The sequence below is a fragment of the Mauremys mutica genome, chromosome 6 (genome assembly GCF_020497125.1).
Source record: "Mauremys mutica isolate MM-2020 ecotype Southern chromosome 6, ASM2049712v1, whole genome shotgun sequence".
In the NCBI taxonomy this organism is placed as follows: Eukaryota; Metazoa; Chordata; order Testudines; family Geoemydidae; genus Mauremys; species Mauremys mutica.
Genome location: NC_059077.1, coordinates 84647531 through 84666336, shown reverse-complemented (window position 1 = coordinate 84666336; position 18806 = coordinate 84647531). Strand labels below are relative to the sequence as shown.

The following is an 18806-nucleotide window of genomic DNA, read 5'->3' as shown; positions in this document are numbered from 1 at the left end:
GCTGGCCTATAAGGGGAAAGTCAGAAAAGTTAAATCGAACGAACTAAAGGTGTGACGTCAACATGCCTAAGGGCAGGTCTTCACTACCTGCCGGATCGGTGGGTAATGATTGATCTATCAGGGGTCGATTTATTGCATCTAGTGTAGATGCGATAAAATCGATCCCTGATTGCGCTCCCCGTCGACTCCAGAACTCCAGCTCACGAAAGGCGGAAGCGGAGTCGACAGGGGAGCGGCAGTGTCGACTCGTCGCCATCCTCATGGCCAGGTAAGTGGACCTAAGATACACCGACTTCAGCTACGCTATTCGCATAGCTGAAGTTGTGTATCTTAGGTTGACCCCCTGGCTGGTGTAGACCTGGGCCAAGTTAAAGCATATTAAACCCCCACATGGATGCTCTCATTCAGGAGTAAGCGGTTTCCATCTGCTGTGACTTAATCCCTCAAATTACAGCTAAATAAATGCACTTTACTCCTAAATTAGATCATCCACATGGGTGAGGAGAAAGGTACTTTAACATGCTCTAATTTATTAGTATTGACTTCATACCTTTAGTCAATTTGCCTTAACTTTCCTGAGTGTCCCCATGTAGACATGACCTAAAATTCAACAAGCAGAATCCACTTGGCCATGTTGCAAGGTGCAAGAATAGCATTCACATTGCCTAAAATTGTTTGTTGTTCACAGTTGCTCTCTTACTGTAGGTTCCAAGAAGAAAGTTCAACCCAATTCATATTCAGATTAGGCAATGAAAAGATTTAAAAATTTGAAAAGACCATACAAGGAGATGGAACTTTATCATTTAGTAATACAGTTACAGCTAAGTCATGAGATGTGACTGGTTAGTGATTTAGAAAAGTAAACAGCAACATGAAGAGAGATGAATGTTGTACCAAAATCATATTGTACAGCTGCAGTTGGTACAGCAGTACCATAATCAGAGCCTCGTGCATTCCGTAATGATTTCAGTTGTGAAATCACAAAATCAATCCAGGCAGTCTCATATGTCAGGCAGGTGAAACGCTCTAATTGTTGCTCCACCGGAGATAATCAATAAACCTGAGCAAGCGGGGCAGGCAGTGTAAAGGCAGCTAAAGCTAAGGGCAGGGAAAGCTGCCTTCCATTCCCCTCTTTGAAAGGCATGTAATGATAGAAAAAGCAGATTCTCCATTTCTCCTGGAAACAGTGTAGTAAGTTCAGGGTAAGAGGTCTAGTGGGATACCACGAGAATCAGTGTTAGTGTCTTATTTAACATTTTCCTTAATGATCCTGAAGAGGAGTACATATTATATTGCTAAAATTCAGAAATGGAAGTTGATGTGATCACCAGCAAAAACAGAGAAACACCATAAAGGAACCTCCAGAGGTTAGATACATGGGCCGAAAACAAGTAAGATTCAACTTGGAAAAAGAAAAGCTAATATGTCTGGGATAAAATAATCCAAAACACAAACTCAATGGGGAGGATGTGAGACATGGGAAGCAGTAATGCTGAAAGAGACAAAGGGGTGGACAGCAACTCAGACATGAGTTTCTAATAGAAAATGTCTTCAAAAAAGCTAATGCAATTTTGGACAGTATAAACATGAAGCAAGGAAATAATAATCCTTCTCTAACAATATCTCTCTAAGCACTCTGGTGTGACTGAACCTGAGCTATTGTGTTCATTTCCGGGTACAACTTTACCGAAAGGATAGTAATAAACTGGAGCGACTCATGACAAGTACAACAAAAACAAACATGAGGCTGTAGGGACTGACTTATCAGAAAAGATTAGAGATAGCTAATATGTGTAGCTTAGTTTGGTAATGACTAAGAGAGCAGGGAACATACTTTTTCAAATTAAAAAACAAAACAGTTACTCACCTTCTCATAATTATTGTTCTGCAAGATGTGCTGCACATTTTCCTTAGACTGTAGGGGTGTAAGTGTCTCAAGACTGAGCTCCCACATGGGGGTGGAGTCCTGTAGTGTGGGATAAGTATTCTCTATGCCCTTGATGAAGCGTTTAGTCAGCAGGTGGACAAAGAGCAGGTGAGCAAAGAGCACCTTAGAGTGGAAGGAGGTGATGGCTGCTAGATGCACTCTGAGTGACCTAGTAGATAGGCCCAATTATTTTAGTGACAATATGTCATCAAGGATTAGGAGTAGTGCGGCTGACTGTGGAATAATCTGCTTCTCCTGGCACCAAGTACAGAATCATTTCCATTTGTGCGTCTGTCTTTCATGGGGTCAGCTGCTGACGGTTCAGTAGTATATCTTGTACTTTCTTAGAACAGTGTGTCTCAAGTCCCATCATCCATGGATTGGCCAGGCCTCGAGATGGAGTACTGAAATGTTGGGGTGCCGGAGGCGTCCTGTGTCAGCAGATGAAGCACAAGGGGAAGGGTTCGTGATGGTGTCACCGCCATCTGTTTCAGGTATGGAAACCATGTTTGCCATGTTGGTGCAATGATGTCGACCCTTGATTTGTCTTGCTTGATCTTGTGGAGGAATGGCTCAATAGACAGATTGGGGGGAAGGCATACAGTAGTGGGGCTTCCCATTTCATAAGGAAGGCGTCTCCCAGAGAGTCGTGCCCCAGTCTGGCCTGAGAGCAGTACTGCAGGCACTTGGCATTGTGTGCCATTGTGAAGAGATCTATCGAGGGGAATCCCCATTGTCTGAATATAGTTTTTAGTATTCCTGGATCTATCTATATTCCAGGATCTATCTCCCATTCATGGGTTTGTGAAAAGTTCCTGCTTAGGTGGTCTGCTGTTGCATTCTGGAGTCCGGGCAAGTAGGATACTATGATGTGTATGTTGTTGGAAATGTACCACAGGAAGAAGCAGCCTGCTTCTGCACAGAGGGAATGAGATCGGGCCCCATCTTGGTGATTTACATAAAACATTGTCGCCAAGTTGTCCGTAAGAATCTGGACAGTCCTGTTGCGGATCAGAGGGAGAAAGTGCTGGCAGGCTTACCTCCAATAGATTTATGTGAAGATTGGACTCTGCTGGGGACCAGCGACCTTGGATGGTATTTTCATCCAAGTGTGCCCCCCCCATCCCATCAGAGAGGCATCTGTGGTGATTGTTACAGCTGGAGGTTTTTGTTGGAAGGGGACACCTGAGCAAACGTTCGTAAGTTGTGTCCACCACGTGAGCGAGTCTTTTACCCTGCTGGGCACTGTAAGACATCTGTTGAGTGAGTGCCTGGGTAGAATATAGACATTGTAGAGGCAGGCCTGCAGGCATCTCATGTGGAGCCTGGCATGTGTCCTAGGAGTTGTAGGCACGTTCTGGCATACTTTTGTGGGCTGTCTATTACCATTGTAATTCACTTTGTTAAAGTAAGAAATTGTTGTTGGGGTAGTCATGCTGTTGCTGTGAGGCAGTTGAGGTGTGTCCCTATAAAGTCCAACTGTTGGATGGCTGTCAGAGTGGATTTTTGGAGGCTGATTTGTAACCTTAGGTTCATAAATAGGATATAGTGGTGTGAGTGGTGTCGATTGCTGCCTGGTGCATGGGTGCTTTTAGAAGGCAGTTGTCTAGGTAGGGAAATATGATCAAACCTTGTCTGTGAAGGTGTGCTGCTGCAACAGCAAGAACCTTGGCAAACACTCCTGGGGCAGTGGACAGCACTCTGTACTGGTAATGCAGGTTCCCTAGAGTGAATCACAGGAACCGCTGTGTGCTGGGTGAATGGTAACATGAAAGTAAGCATCCTGTAGGTCGAGGGTCGAGAGCCAATCTCCTTTCTCCAATGCTGGAATTATAGTTGCTAGAGTCACCATCTTGAAAAGTTGTCTTCTCACAAACTTGTTTAGTTTTCACAAGTCGAGAATGGGCCTCCATCCACCTGTTTTCTTCTGAGTGTGAAAGTAATGTGAATAAAACCCTCTGCCCCTGTGTTGAACTGGCACGGGTTCCATGGCACCTAATTGTAGGAGATGATTTACTTCCTGCTCTAGCATGTGCATGTGAGAGGGGTCCCCAAAGAGGGATGGGGAAGGGAGCTGGGTAGGTGGAATAGAGATAAAAGGGATGGAGTAGCCCTTCTGAATAATTTCCAGAACCCATTTGTCCTTGGTGATGGTTTTCCATACTGGATAGAATGGTGACAGGCGGTCTCCAAATGGGCTGGAGATTGGATGTAACTCTAGGATTGGAGAATGTGGAGTTCTCGTGTCCTCGACCAACACTTCAAAACATTTGCCTCGAAGTGATGGTTGAGACGTAGACGACTGATCTTGTGGTTGTCAGCGTCTCGTCTGCCTCTGTTTGTGGAATTGGTTGTAGTGTCTTTGAGGCTGGGTGTATGGGGCCGTCCGAAATCGTTGATTATAGGATCTGCCTTGTTTCTTTTTCTTTTCAGGGACTTAGATTCCAAGTGTCTTTAATGTTGCCCAGGAGTCCTTCAAGGTATGCAGGGAGATGTCTGTGCTTGCTGGAAAAAAAATTTGGCATTCAAAAGGTAAGGTCCTTTATGGTTGCTTGAAATTCCCTGGGAAACCCGGAAAGATGGAGGCAGGAAGCCCTATGCATGATTACGGACATAGCAATGGATTGTGCTACCATGTCAGCAGAATCAAGAGAAGCCTGCAGGGCCGTTCTGGCAATGAGGGAACCTTCTGCAATGTTGACCTTGTATTATTCCTTTTTGTCTTCTGGAAGATGTTCAATAAAGGTTTCCATCTGAAAAACATGTTGTGCGTATATTTGGCTAATAAGGCCGAGTAGTTGGCTGTGCAGAATTGGAGGGTAGCTGATGAGTAGGCTTTCCTTCCGAAAAGATCTAGCCTTTTCTAGTCTTTATCGTAAGGCGTGGTTCTTGACTGAGGTTGCTTCCCCCTTTGATTAACTGATTCTACCACCAATGAGTTTGGGGTAGGGTGGATGAACAAAAGCTCAGCCCCTTTAGCCAGTACATAGTACTTCTTGTCGGATCTCTTACAAGAAGGTGGAGCTGTGGCTGGTATCTGCCAGACAATTTTTTTCCAGTCCATAATGGCTGCATTAATGGGTAGTACAACCTTGGCTGATGGAGAAGCCTGGAGTATATCTGTCAGTTTATGCTGTGTCTCTCGTAGCTCTGCCAGTGATATGTCAAGAAAGTCAGCTACCTGTTTAAATAGATCTTGAAAGGATTTAAAGTCATCTCTAGATGTGGGGAATGGTGGCATTATTGTTTCGTCTGGTGACGAAGAAGAGATATGGGTAGGTGGGAGGGTACAGTCCTCAGGTTCTTCTACTTCCTCCTCAAGCGTTTCTGAGGGAGCTTGGGCATGTGGTGAAGGTGATTGCTTTGTTCTAGACCAGGGTAGGTTGGAGGGCCTGATGTATAATGCCCATGGGTCCAGGTATGTCCAGTTCGATGGGAGAGCCATGGAGGGTGGCACCCATTGTGAAGCCTGCCAGCCTCTTCCATCCAGAGATGTTTGGTGCCATGAGGGTCCAGGTTTGGGTGAGGAATGGTGAGGGTGTACATCCCTGTCTCCACTTCCTCCTCCTCATCACTGGAAAAAGGAGGGATTGAGCCTGCAGTGGTAGTAGCCAAGCTTGGTCCCAGTCTGGCTGGGGTGCCGTTGGTGCCAAAAAGCGGAATCCCCGGAGTTGAAGTAATCAGGAGGTCTGCCTGTCTGATAAATTGTTGTGGTATAGGGAGGCACAGTACCAAGGACAGAGGTGGCCTCTGGCTGGAACTGAGAGGGAGGGCTGCTGGTGCTGCAGGCTTGCTGCATTGTATCAGTGCAGCAGGTGGCACCATTGTCTGTGTTTTCTTCGGCTCCACTGGTGCCGAGCTAGGAGCTACGTGCACCTCCATGAGAGCTAGACCGCATCGGGTCTTTAGCTCCTCACAGCCCAGTGCTCTCAGTGCCATTGATACTGGGGCAGATTTTGCGGTCAGAGATCTCTTGTTCTGAGGCAAATCTCGTTACGGTGAAGAGACCTCTTTTTTGTGGCTTTTTTAGAGACAGAGTCCTTAGTAGTCATTTTAGAGGAGGATCCCATGTCTGAGGCTGCTGTTGGCGACCGTTGGCCAGGAGGTATCCTGGACTCCGGTTGGAGGCTGGTCTGAGGGATTTCTCCATCACCAGGAGTTTCAACTGGAGATCCCTAGCCTTCTGTGTCCTAGCTGTCAGTTTTTTGCAGTGGGGACACTTTTGAAATATATGTGTCTCCCCCAGGAAATGGGGACACTGTGCATAGCCATCGGAGACCAGTACAGACAGTCTGCAAGTGAGGCAGTGTTTGAAGCCTGGAGAACCAGGCATTTCTGAGAGCCTATGTGGAAAGGAAGAGTGGGAATAATCCCGTTCTTATGCCTCTTCTGTCATTGGGAGTTACCTGCCTGAGGCAGGGGAAAGGGGAGGAGTAGGAAAACAAAGGTTTTTTTTAATATGGTAAAAGAAAATTAAAGGAGAAATTAAGGGAGAGAGATACTAGCTGGGAAAGAACTGAAATAACAAAAATAGCTAAAGCCGTGAGGGCGCTGCTGTCGTTCTGACCGAAGCCAAAGGCGGTAGAGAAGGAACTGGGGGATGGTTGGCTGTGCACGTGGGGTAACTACTTGGAGCAATGCGAGATGGCTGCCGCACGTGTGCGGCCAACAGGGGCACTGCTACTATAAATCTCTGATTAGAAGTGCAAGGCGCAAAGACACCTAAAGTGGAGCACCCACAGGGACACTACTCGAAGAACACCACATAGTGTTACAGCTGGCAATCCATTTTGACAGTTGCTGTGCTGTAACAGGTTGACCTCTCATTTGTTCCACATAGGAAACAAATAGCTGAGAAGAACTCTGAAAGGCATTTTCTTGAGCAGGTAAAAAGTTAAAGCCTTATGTTCATCCAGAGTGTGCAGCCTTCATTCATCTTTATGAGCATGTGACGTTTGGAAGGAAACAGGTAAGTATATTGAATAATTCAGGTGAAAATCAGTCTCACACAGAAACTTAGAGTGAGGACTACGTTGGACCCTGTCTTTGTATAAAATGGTGCACATAACTCTCCCACTTTCCTAAAGGAGGTGACAGGCACTATGAAAGCCACCTAGATTGAGAGGTGCAGAAGTGAGCAGGAAGCTAAAGGGTGAAATGGAGGTCCCATAAGAGTAGACAACACTAAATTTAAATCCCAAGTTGGCAATGGACCCCAAATCAGTGGGAACAAACTATCTAGTCATGACAGGATTAGTAAAAACAGTTCTACCATTGATTCGCGAGTGATACACTGAGATAGCAGCCAGATGTACTCTAATGGAGCTGAGGGCTTGACCTGACTCCTTAAGATGTAAGAACTAGTCCAGAATTGTTTGAATCAAAGTTTGTGTCAGTGACACATCATGTGAGGCCCATATGAAGAAGCATTTCCAGTTACTAAGGTAAGTCACTCTTGTGGAAGATTTTCTACTATTAAGGAGAACATTCTGGACTGCTATTGAACAGTGAACCTCCTGTGTATTTAATCACTGATGAACCATGCTCTCATATGCAGCACCTGAGGATTCGGGTGCAGCACTCACCCATGATTCTGAATTAGGAGATTTGTGGTTAGTGGCATGAATAAGGGTCCCCAAGTAGATAGACTGTATAAATCAGAATACTGTGGCTGCCTCAGCCAGGCTGTAGCTATAAGGATTATTCTGCTTCAATCTCATTTCAGCCTGAGAAAATGACATTGGGAATCAGAGGTATTGTGGGTACCACAGGAACAGAAAAGTGCCCAAAACTGACCCGGGGCCGTGACTTGCCCTGTAACAGAAATGAAGATACTTCCTGTTTTGTCAAGTCAGAAACAGATCCACCTTTGGAAACCGCATGCGATATACCACAGCTCGGGTGGTTACATTGAGAGACCATTCGTCGTCCACATTGACGGATCTGTTCAAGCAATCTACCAGGCCATTTTGAACACCCAACAGGTGAGACGCCCTAAGGATGACCAAGCTCTGTATACATAAATTCCACAGCTTGATTGCCTCTTGGCACATGCTGTATGATCTGGCACCATATTGTTTGTTCAGATAAAAAAAATGCTGTGGTGTTGTCACCTGGACAGTCTTGCTTTAAAAGTGAAACAGGAACTGTTAACACGCACGGAATACGCCACGCATCTCTAGAATGTTTATGTGTAACTGGGCCTCATGGGTAGACCACAATCCTTGAGTCTGAAGATCACCCAAAGGCACTCTCCACCATAAATTGAAGCATAAATTACCAAAGTAATGGAAGGGAGAGGTGGAGACAATGGAACTCCCTGACACACACTGTCTTGGCTCATCCACCAGCTCAGAGATGACAACACCTACCACTTTGTCCAGATGGTGAATCTGAGGGCAACAGGCTGCCCTCAGGCAAGCCTGCATTCCTCTGAGGAGGAAAAAAAGTATAGGGAATAAAACCTCCTGCCTTAATGAAGTGGAGAAACTTTTTCTATAACACCCAAAGAACATAGAGTCTGCACTTCTTGTCTTAGTACAGACTCATGAGAAGGGTCCCTGAAGAGGGACAGGGGAGGAAGTGAAAGGGAGGATAGAAAGCAATTGTGGAGATGATTACCTCAGTGCCACAACAGCATCCAATAAGGCCACTGAGGAGGCTGGTCAGCCAGGCCTCCTAATCCTTAGCTCTGCTTTTCTCATAATGCCTTCTGTGGGAACAAGAATGAGACCTAGAGGAAGCCCTTAAGTGTGAAACTCAGGAACCCACTTTAGAGTCTGAGGACTAATCAGAGTAGCCAGGCAGTACGGTATGGTAAAGGTTCTTGGAGACCAGGACTGTTAAATATGCTGGGAATGCAGTACCAGAGGCAGCACAGAAGGCTTTCAAGCTATCACTACTTAACAACAAGGTGGAGCTGGTACCAGATGTCTGGAGGTAGACACAGAGGTCAATTAAGTGTGTGGGACTAGATCTAAAGCCAACGGGGCCGCAGCAGACTGTACTGGAGCCGATGAGCACAGTACCTGTAACAATGCTGATAGCAGTACGAACAGGCATAAATCAACAGCAATGGCAGTACCAACAGGCATAAAAGGTCTCTCACATCCACATAGGCCTAGAGCTATGTTGAAACCGAAAGAGCTGGTTGCCTCGTCATAATCAGCTACAAGTGGTCTGTTGTCATCGCTGAGGAAGGCTTAAACTCTGGAGACCTTAGCGTAGGTTCCCATGGTACTGGCAAGGCCTGGCGGCCTGCCAGTTCCAAAACAAAGAAAAGGGAAAAAACTCAGATAAAATGAAAATAAGACAGAAAAAACATCCCAAGGATGAAAAACAGTCCTATAGGCAAATAACTAAACTAAGTATGCACAACTTTATTCCCAAGGAACAAGACTGTGAACACAAAATGTTCCAACTGATGGTAAAAAGGAACTGAAGGAGGGGCAGGGCTTCCCTCTTTATACCTCCATGAAGAGCATGAGGAGCCAGGAATGGACAGGGCCACCCCCCAGGTACCATTAGGGAAAACACTCTGGCACCAGTGCATGAGACGGACACACACCTACAGCATGATGAACATATGCAAGAACTCTAAGAAGAACTGGAAGGCCTGATGCCAAAAACAGATAGGAACTATTTAGTGTGATGCACAGGGATTATTAATTAGACATAATCAAATGAAACTAAAAAAAAAAAGGGACGCTGATGCCAAACAACAAGAAAAACTTCCTTACAATAGGGCCTATCAGGCTGTCTAATAGCATTCCAAGTGAAGTGGTGGACTTCTAAAATCAGATGGAGCAACATTTGAGAAAATATACTGTAGGGCACAGTCCTGCTTCGTTAGGGAGAGTGACTAAATTTCCATTTCTAATGTCTGTGCTTTCCACTCTGCCAAAGAAAATCTGCATGACAGGGATATTCCTTCACTCTTACAACCCGATTGTTTTAAATACTGCTTTATACATCACAGCAAACCAATAAATGTCATACATTCTGACTCCCCATAGCATGGTCACAGAGGATCCCATATGGTACACTATGGAATTTATGCAGATCTGCACTTTTTTCATGTATACAAAATGATTTGGGGAGAGGGACTGGTAGATCTGTAAGTTCAGGGATCCAGTGGTTTTTCCTGCCTCAGCCACAAACTGGGCTACAGTAACAGCAAGGGCTACTGCAACTCTCTGGCTGTGCTAGTAGATGGAGCATAGCTCCATTGCCACTATAGATATGACTACACAGCAACTAGCTGGCATGGGTCAGCTGACTGAGCTCACGGGGCCGTTTAATTGCGATGTAAACATTCAGGCTTGGGCTGCAGCCCAGGCTCTGGGACCCTCCCACCTCGCAGCCCAAGCCTGAACATCTACACTGCAATTAAGCAGCCCCGCAAGCCCAATCCTGAGTCAGCTGGCACAGGCCAGCCGCAGATTTTTAATTGCAGTGTAGACATATCCAGTGTGGTCTAGGACAGACAATTCCTTCCCTCATTTCCTACAAAGGTCCCTGTACCAACCTTGTATGCTTGGCCTTGACAAATGGTCCAGGATTTGCCTAATTGTATACAACAGCACAAGAAGGAACAAAAGAACAGAAGAATGACCATACTGGGTGAGACTAAAGGTCCATCTAGCCCAGTATCCTGTCTTCTGACAGTGGTTGATGCCATGTGCCCCAGAGGGAATGAACAGAACAGGTAATTATTAAGTGATCCATCCCCTGTTGTGCATTCCTAGCTTCTGGCAAACAGAGACTAGGGACACCATCCTTGCCCATCCTGGCTAATGATGGACCTATCCTCCATGAATTTATCTAGTTCTTTTTTGAACTCTGTTATAGTCTTGGCCTTCACAACATCTTCTGGCAAGGAGTTCCACAGTTCAAAATAAATTCTAGACAATCCCACTGGTTTTCACAATCAAAATCAGAAGGGAATGTATATTTAAACTTTCTTTAAGGGTTTCCTATTCCCCACCCCCATCTATTGCATGCTGTAAAAAGGAATTTAAATTTGCTGCAAAGTTTTATGCCACAGAAACTGGGACCCTTGTTGCAGAATTTAGGTCCAATATATACACCACAGAACCCACAGGTCCCTGATTATAATTTACTATCATTCTGAGACATCAAACCTCTGAAAACTAAGCGATTCCCAAATGTATATGAAATAGCATCTCAATCAGGGAACTCATCAATCAAAGATGTTCTATAACTACCACCAAGGAGATCCCTCAATATTTAAATAATTGTGAAAGAAATTTTCACTCTTCCCGAGGACAGGTCAACTTTAAGATTCTGTAATTGAAAAAAGCAAATCCTATGCCAGCAAACACCTCACATCTGAGCTGTAAATCCAATCTAATGCAATTCCCAGGAAACAGATATATCCCTAAAAGCTGCTTTTCTTTGTGAAGGAGAACATTTGATGAGCGGAGGCTCATAAATGTCTGGTCTACACTAAATATACCATCATGTTATTAAACCTGCTACATCATCAGTGTGAAACAGGCTATTTGCCTTTTTTAAAGAATGATATAAATAAATGAGTGCAAGTGATAGTCGAGTAAAGGAAAAAAGGAAAAACTGAAAACCCACTACAAAGAATTGGAAGCCCCCATGTGGCGAATTGTGTATAATGCTTCAGGTTATTTTTAATGCACTGAAAAACTCACATTCCTTATCTACTGGTTGTTCAATACCTTACTAATATAAAGATCAGATTCAGTGTCATAGTTGAAGATAGCCAGCAGACTTGTGTGATGTCTTATCAACAGGCGCAAATATTTTAGTTAATCCTCAAGTCTTTACACTGCCAACAGTACAATAATTATTGAGTATTTACGTTTTTAATATACTGTATTTCAACCACAAGTTTTTATTGAAATATAAAACAAATTCAGTTTTGAGGGCCAAAGCATAATCTGGTCAGTTGTTCAACAATAGTTCTTGGGCCCAGATCCACAAAGGGACTTAGATGCCTAAAGCACAGATTTATGCACCTAAATCCCAATTTAAGGCATCATTGCGATCCACAAAAAGCCCACATGGCTGCCACCCAACACTGTAGGAGCCTGTACCTATTGGGTTCCGGGAAGTGGGCTGTAGGAGCCTGTACCTATTGGGTTCCGGGAAGTGGGCGGGCAGAAGCCCGCCCACTGCTAAAGGATCCCCCCCAGCCTAAGGGGAGGATCTACAGGACCTCAAAACCCAACTGATTTCGGGGGACAACTAATAAAAGAACAGGGACAGGAGTGCGGTCAGAGGGTCATAAGAAGGGAGCCTGATGGGGACACCGAGCAGAGAACCCTGGACAGCGCCCACTGCTCCTCGAAGGCGTCAAGGGAGCCAGTGGACGCCGCCCAGAGGAACTCTGCCCGGACACGTGAACGGACAGAGGATCAGACGTAGGAGCCTGTATCTATTGGGTTTCCGGGAAACTGGGCGGGCGGAAGCCTGCCCAATGCTAAAGGATCCCCCCGCAGCCTAAGGGGAGGATCTACAGGACCTTAGAAACCCACTAATTTCGGGGGACAACTAATAACAGAACAGGGACAGGAGTGCGGTCAAAGGGTCATAAGAAGGGAGCCTGATGGGGACACCGAGCAGAGAACCCCGGAGAGCGCCCACTGCTCCTTGAAGGCGTCAAGGGAGCCAGTGGACGCCGCCCAGAGGAACTCTGCCCGGATACGTGAACGGACAGAGGATCGGACGTAGGAGCCTGTAGCGGGGTGGTTACCCGCTCCTGCCCTGAGGGGTTTAAAAAGCGGCCTGGGAGGGCTTGAAAGCTGCAGCTCTAAAAGCTGGGTTGATTGGGGAAGCGGCCGCAGCTGGGCCACACCCTAATCAGGCCACATCTGGCCTGTATAAAAAGGCCAAGGAAGCCAGGAGCACACAGTTTCTCTCTGTCTGTAGAGGGCGAAGGGCCTGGCTGCAGGGAGCTAAAGGCAGGGTACCTGAGTGGAGCAGGGCTGGGGAAGGGCAGAGGAGCTGGGGAGCTCCAGCCTGGAAAGCCCCAGGCTGTGGCCTAGCATAAGACAACAGGTACTGGGGGTTGCAGAGGGCAGCCCAGGGGTAGGCAAAGGCAGCAGGTCCAAAACCAAACCCCTTTGCCTATGATGAGTGGCTGATACTGCAGTCTGCCTCAGTGAACAGGGGCTAGATGGGGACTGGGCAGTAGCCAAAACTGAGGCAAAGTGGGGATAGTGGGTTGGGGGTTCCCCATGGAGGGGAGACCCAGATTGGTGGGGTACTGCCAGGGGGCAGCACCCCAGTTAAAAGGGCATTGGGGTCCAGGGAGGGACATGGAGGCCAAGAGAACAGGCGGATCACCGGCCTGCAGAGGGCACTCCTGGCTGGAAAAAGAGCTAATTCCCAAGGACAACCAGCAGGAGGCGCCACAGGGGTGAGTCCACACGTCTACAGAGCCTAAGCTCACTCAGCACCTAAATTTCCATTATAAACATCCCCTAGGCTCCTAAATTTGTGTTTCTGGACAAGTGCACTGCTGCCTTATTCTAGACATCTGGACACCTATTTACCTTCTGTGCCCCAGTGAGAACCACCAATCAGGGAAAGACAGATGGAAAAATGCCTGTCTCACTTCCAGAACCCTCTCCTCTAGCTGTACTCAGAGCATGCCTAACCAGATCGTGCCCCATTCAAAAAGTGGCGGCAGCAGGTAGTGGTCGGGGTGCCGCCACTGCCCACCTTATAATTTTTAATCCAGTTGTTAGAGCACTCACCAAGGATCTGGGCAGAGGTGAAAGTAAGCTGGTACGGCGAACCGGCAAGAGCCAGTACGCCATACCAGACCAGACTGGCTGGTGATTTAAAGGGCCCGGGGCTCCCAGCAGCAGCCGGAGCTCTGGGCCCTTTAAATCACCTCCTGAGCCCCGCTGTCAGAGCCCTGGGGCAGCGGCGGCAAGGCTCCGGTGGTGCTTTAAAGGGCCCGGGCCGCTGCAGGGAGCCCTGGGCCCTTTAAATCCCTACCCGAGCCCTGCCACTGCTTCCCCAGGGCTCCAGCAGAGGGACTCGGGCAGCGCTTTAAAGGGCCGGGGGCTCCCCGCAGCAGCGAAACCCCGGGCCCTTTAAAGCACCACCCAAGCCCCGCTGGAGCCCCGGGGTAGTGGCGCCAGGGCTTGGGCAGGGATTTAAAAGGCCCGGGGCAACCCTGTGGTAGTGACGGGAGCCCAGGGCCCTTTAAATCGCCCCTGAGCTCCCAGCCGCCTCTGCAGCTGGGAGCTCCAGGAGTGATTTAAAGGCCTCGGGGCTCCCAGCCACAGCCAGAGCCCTGGGGCCTTTAAATCTTGATTTAAAGTGCCTGGGGAATACAAAGGCCCTGCCTCTTCTGGTTGAGACCATTCCTCCTGTTCAGGACTCCAGAGTACCGGTAAGTCCTTTAAGTTACTTTCACCCCTGGATGTGGGAGACCCTGGTTCAATTCCCCCTTCTGCCTGGTTCTGAGGAAGGATCTGAACAGGAGTCTCCCAACTCTGAGGAGAGAAGAGTCACTGGAGCAGGGAGACTGGACCCTGGGTCTCCTACCTCCCAGGTGGGTGCTCCAACCACCAGGCTAGAGAGTCATTCTCTCACTTTCTCTCTTTGACAAAATGCCTCTGTTTATACACAGTGGAACAGCTTCAGCAGGCAACTGAGGGAGACCCACGTCAGAATATCCCTTAGCCCAGTAGTTTGGGCACTCTCAGGAAAAACTTTTTCACTAGGAGGGTGGTGAAGCACTGGAATGAGTTACCTAGGGAGGTGGTGGAATCTCCTTCCTCAGAGGTTTTTAAGGTCAGGCTTGACAAAGCCCTGGCTGGGATGATTTAGTTGGGAATTGGTCCTGCTTTGAGCGGGGGTTGGACTAGATGACATCCTGAGGTCCCTTCCAACCCTGATATTCTATGATTCTATGAGAGATGGCTGTTCAAATCCACTCTCAGAATCAGGCAGAGGGGGAAATCGAACCCAAGTCTCCCACATCCTGGATGAGTGCTATAACTGCCGACTGAACTGCACCACCACCATCTTCTTCTCTTCTCTGCATCATTTTGAGTGGAGTGAGGCTGGCACCTAACTCATTCTTGCAAAACACAGATTAGCCACCTAAGCCACCTGATTCTAGGAGAGGGGTTCCCGGCTGTGGAGTGCAAGTGAAGATAGAAGCCTGGGTTTAGGGTCCTGACTCTGTGAGAGGGGCAGGGCGTAGGATACACCCCTCTCCATCAGCATCTCCCATTGGCTAGTTAGGCAGTTCTCTGCCTAGTGCCCTGGCTTGTGGATCCCATTGTTGTTCCAGTGATATTCTAGGTACCTAAACATTAGGAACTGCAATGCCTGAGTCACCTGTGTGGATCTAGGCCATAATGCCTTTTATATGAGGCTCTCAAGGTGCTCCACATTCATTAGGTTTCACAATACTACACGACACAGGTATTATACTCATTTTACAAAACAGTAAACTAAGGTTCAGAGTTTATCAGAGATCACATATTTAAACAGTGTCACAGGCCCCAGAATTCCGAACTCTCAGTCCTCTATGTTTATAACCAATAAACTCTTTTTATATCAACATTCAGTCTAAAAGTAGAAAATTTAAAATCCTCACTGTAAAAGTTACCAAAACTTACTTGAAAATTTCATCAACAATTCTGAAGATGGGAGGGTGGCATGCTGCTTGTGGCTATCAAAAGAGAAATGGAAGAAAATTAGACACTAACTAAGATGCAACTCTCACACAATTAGCTTTCATTGTACAATGTACAGCATTGCCAGTGGACACTACTATGCTGCAGTTACTAAACTAGCGATCTTGGACCAAATCCTGTAAAGGGCTCAGCATCCCAGGATTAGACTCCTAAAAAACAACAAGGAAGGTGTGAGACTAACAATTACACTAGGCAGACTAGACAGTTCATAAATGTATACATCTGTGATCTAGAACTGTGTATGACAAGTTTAACTAAAAAATATTAAGGGTGGCAGACAGATGAAAAAGGGTTGCTATGCATGTAACTCCTGCAGCCAAGAGAAAGGAGCAGATGAGCAAACTTTTTTTTAGTTTCCTCTGTATACTATCCCTTTTGGATGCAAATTGATGTTCTGGTTACATCAACAAAACTAATGACAAGAAATTAATTTGCCTTCTTTTCTCTACCATGGTTCAGCAACTATGGTACACACTTTGGTCTGACACATTTTTTCATAATCCCAAACCCTTCTATGTATCTTGGCATTTCTAATGTGACCTAAAACATTTACTGCATCTTAGAGCCCAAAAATATGTTTTTAAATTAGTTAAGTTTTTTCATCCTCTCTGTGCCATGATATAACAGCACACATAAGACCATCACATTTTATGGCAGTTACTATATGAGATGGTATATTAGTAAATGTAAGCCCCAAAATAAACCCATATTTTTCACCTATAAGATTTAGGCTCTTCTACAGCACTCATCACAGTGGCAACAAGATAAACACTTGCATAAACCCAGATTTTAATTTTTATAAAACAAAAAAGAGTGACAGGCATAACTTTTTGCTAAGGAAAACATCTAAAGATTTGGTAAGAAAGCAAGTCCTGAAGAATAATTCAATTTTTTAAAAAAAGTGTCTAAAAAAAATGCATTTTTTAGACTTCAGGATCCAGGGATGGAATAATCTGTTTCCATGGGGTATTTACTGTCATGGCCCTTACCCAAAGTGCCTGAAGCAAAGGTCTAAATTAAAATTCTGTACATCTAGTTCAAGCTGCAAAGCACCTAGCATCTTAAAAAAATATATATATATTTTTAAACAGTTTATATGGAGCGTTTACCAGACATATAAACCTTAAAAATAAAATAAAATAGCCATTAGTATAAACTGTCAAGGAAAACTCTGAAAAGGCCAGCTCCTTGTTTCTCACAGCTGTCTTTACCATACTGGAAATATTAGGTGGCACCTCATTTTCATGTTTTAACACTCATTTTTTCTGTCAGACAGCTATAGTTATGTTGTCATATTGAACGTATGCCACCTAGTGTTCAAGAGTATTCACAGCCGGCTCTTTAGGCATGTGTGAAAAACAGCATGCAGCTTATTGCAAGGCTGAAGTCTCCAAACATCTAGTGCTTGGAAGAAAACTAGGTAGACGACTTAGGTGGATGTGATTTTTTTTACAGGAAAATATTGTTATTTTAAGGTACTTTACAAAATATATTGATACCTTTTAGTTTTTTAGGGGAATCAATCAAATTGAACCATCTTTGTTTTATTTTTTTTTCAGCTACAGCATGTATATCTTTTAAAATAACATTATTTGTACACTTGCTTATAAAAAGACCAACTTTTACGTAAGTTTCAGGACAAGCACCACAACATTTTTATGAAATTTTCACTTTATGATACTTTCACGTTCTATCCCATCGGTATAATTAGAGTTAATTACAATTTTTTAACATAATTTTTTAATTAAGTAACCCAAGGATTAGTGTACTGGTTGTATTATTAGTTTTCATATTTAATTCAATACAAACATCGATATTTTAATTTATTTGAAATTGACAATTTCCAGCCTTCTCTACTTGAGTTCCATAGGCCTTGGGTCCCTTGCTGCAGAATTTAGGTCAGATTTGATACAGAGCTCACAGGGCCTTGACTATAGCTGTCGCTAGTGCTTTGCCTATAGTAATAAAGTGACTGTATAAGCAAATAAGCCATTTACTTGCTTGTGGCGTCAACAGTGGTTACATTGCCACTGGATACTGGAGGTTGTTTTAAAGAGGACCAAATCCTATTCTTGGAGCAAAGCTCAACTACATGTGCTTTGTGCAAGGAACAGAAATGTTTCCATCCAACTCATTGGCAGGGTGCAGTGAAATAGCACAGTCATTACCAGAGCCTATGGCTTATTGTTATTTATTATTTGTATTATCGTGGTCCCTAGGAACCGTAGTAATGGACCAAGACCTCATTGTGCTAGGCACTATACAAACACAGAACAAAAAGATGGTCCCTACCTCAAGGAGCTTTCCAATCTAAGAATAAGACATGAGACAGTAGATGGATATAGACAGATGGGGGAGTATAAGGAAACAATGAGCCAATATTGGTGACTGGCAAAGAAAGTTACTTACCTTCCCTGACTGGAGGGACCACACATCTCAAAGAACCTATCTGTATTCCACTGTGGACGCACATGTGCTCCATCTGCCTGGAGCTGGAGAATTTGGAAAGCAGTGTCCATTGGTCCGCACATGCACCCTGGCTCACCTCGTCCCTCCAACTAAGGAGATAAAGGGCGGGACAAACTGATCATTCTCCAGTTCCTTCTCCATCGTGAATCAGAGAAGACCCGAAGAAGAGGGAAAGGAGAGAAGATAGTGGAATACAGATAGGGACCACACATCTCAAAGAACCTCCACTTACTATAAGATAAGTAGCTTTCTCTTCTTCTTTGAGTTGTGGTCCTTACGTATATGTGGTTGATTGATGAACAGTACTCATATAGGGAGTACAATGCATGATCACAGATCATGTGGATTGAGCTCCACATAGCTGCCTTACAAATATCAAGCAGAGGCACATCTTGAAGTGATGCCATAGGTGTTGCTTGAGCTCTTACCCCAAGAGGAGGGGGAAGATTAGACAGCTGCCAGCAGAGCAAGATACAGCTCAAGATCCATTTCAAGATTCTTTGGGAGGATATAGCGTAACCCATGAGCCTCTCTGCTATGATGACAAATAGTCTAGGGCAGTGTTTCTCACTTTTTGATACCAGGGACCAGCTTGGTGCCTTCCTAAAGTGTGTCAGAGAAATCTCAGGGACTGGCACCAGTCCATGGACCAGTCATTGAGAAACACTAGTTTAGGAGATTTCCTCAATATT

General features: G+C 45.5%; 1 protein-coding gene across 2 annotated transcripts in view; it reads right to left on the bottom strand.

The window, feature by feature from the left end:
- FANCC (FA complementation group C) overlaps window positions 1-18806 on the bottom strand; it is a 135452-nt gene that overhangs the window by 19891 nt on the left and 96755 nt on the right. For both annotated transcript variants that reach the window (XM_045022462.1, XM_045022463.1), the window contains exon 10: window positions 15568-15620. In XM_045022462.1, coding sequence (XP_044878397.1) covers window positions 15568-15620 — 53 coding nt within the window. The remainder of the gene's footprint in view (window positions 1-15567; window positions 15621-18806) is intronic.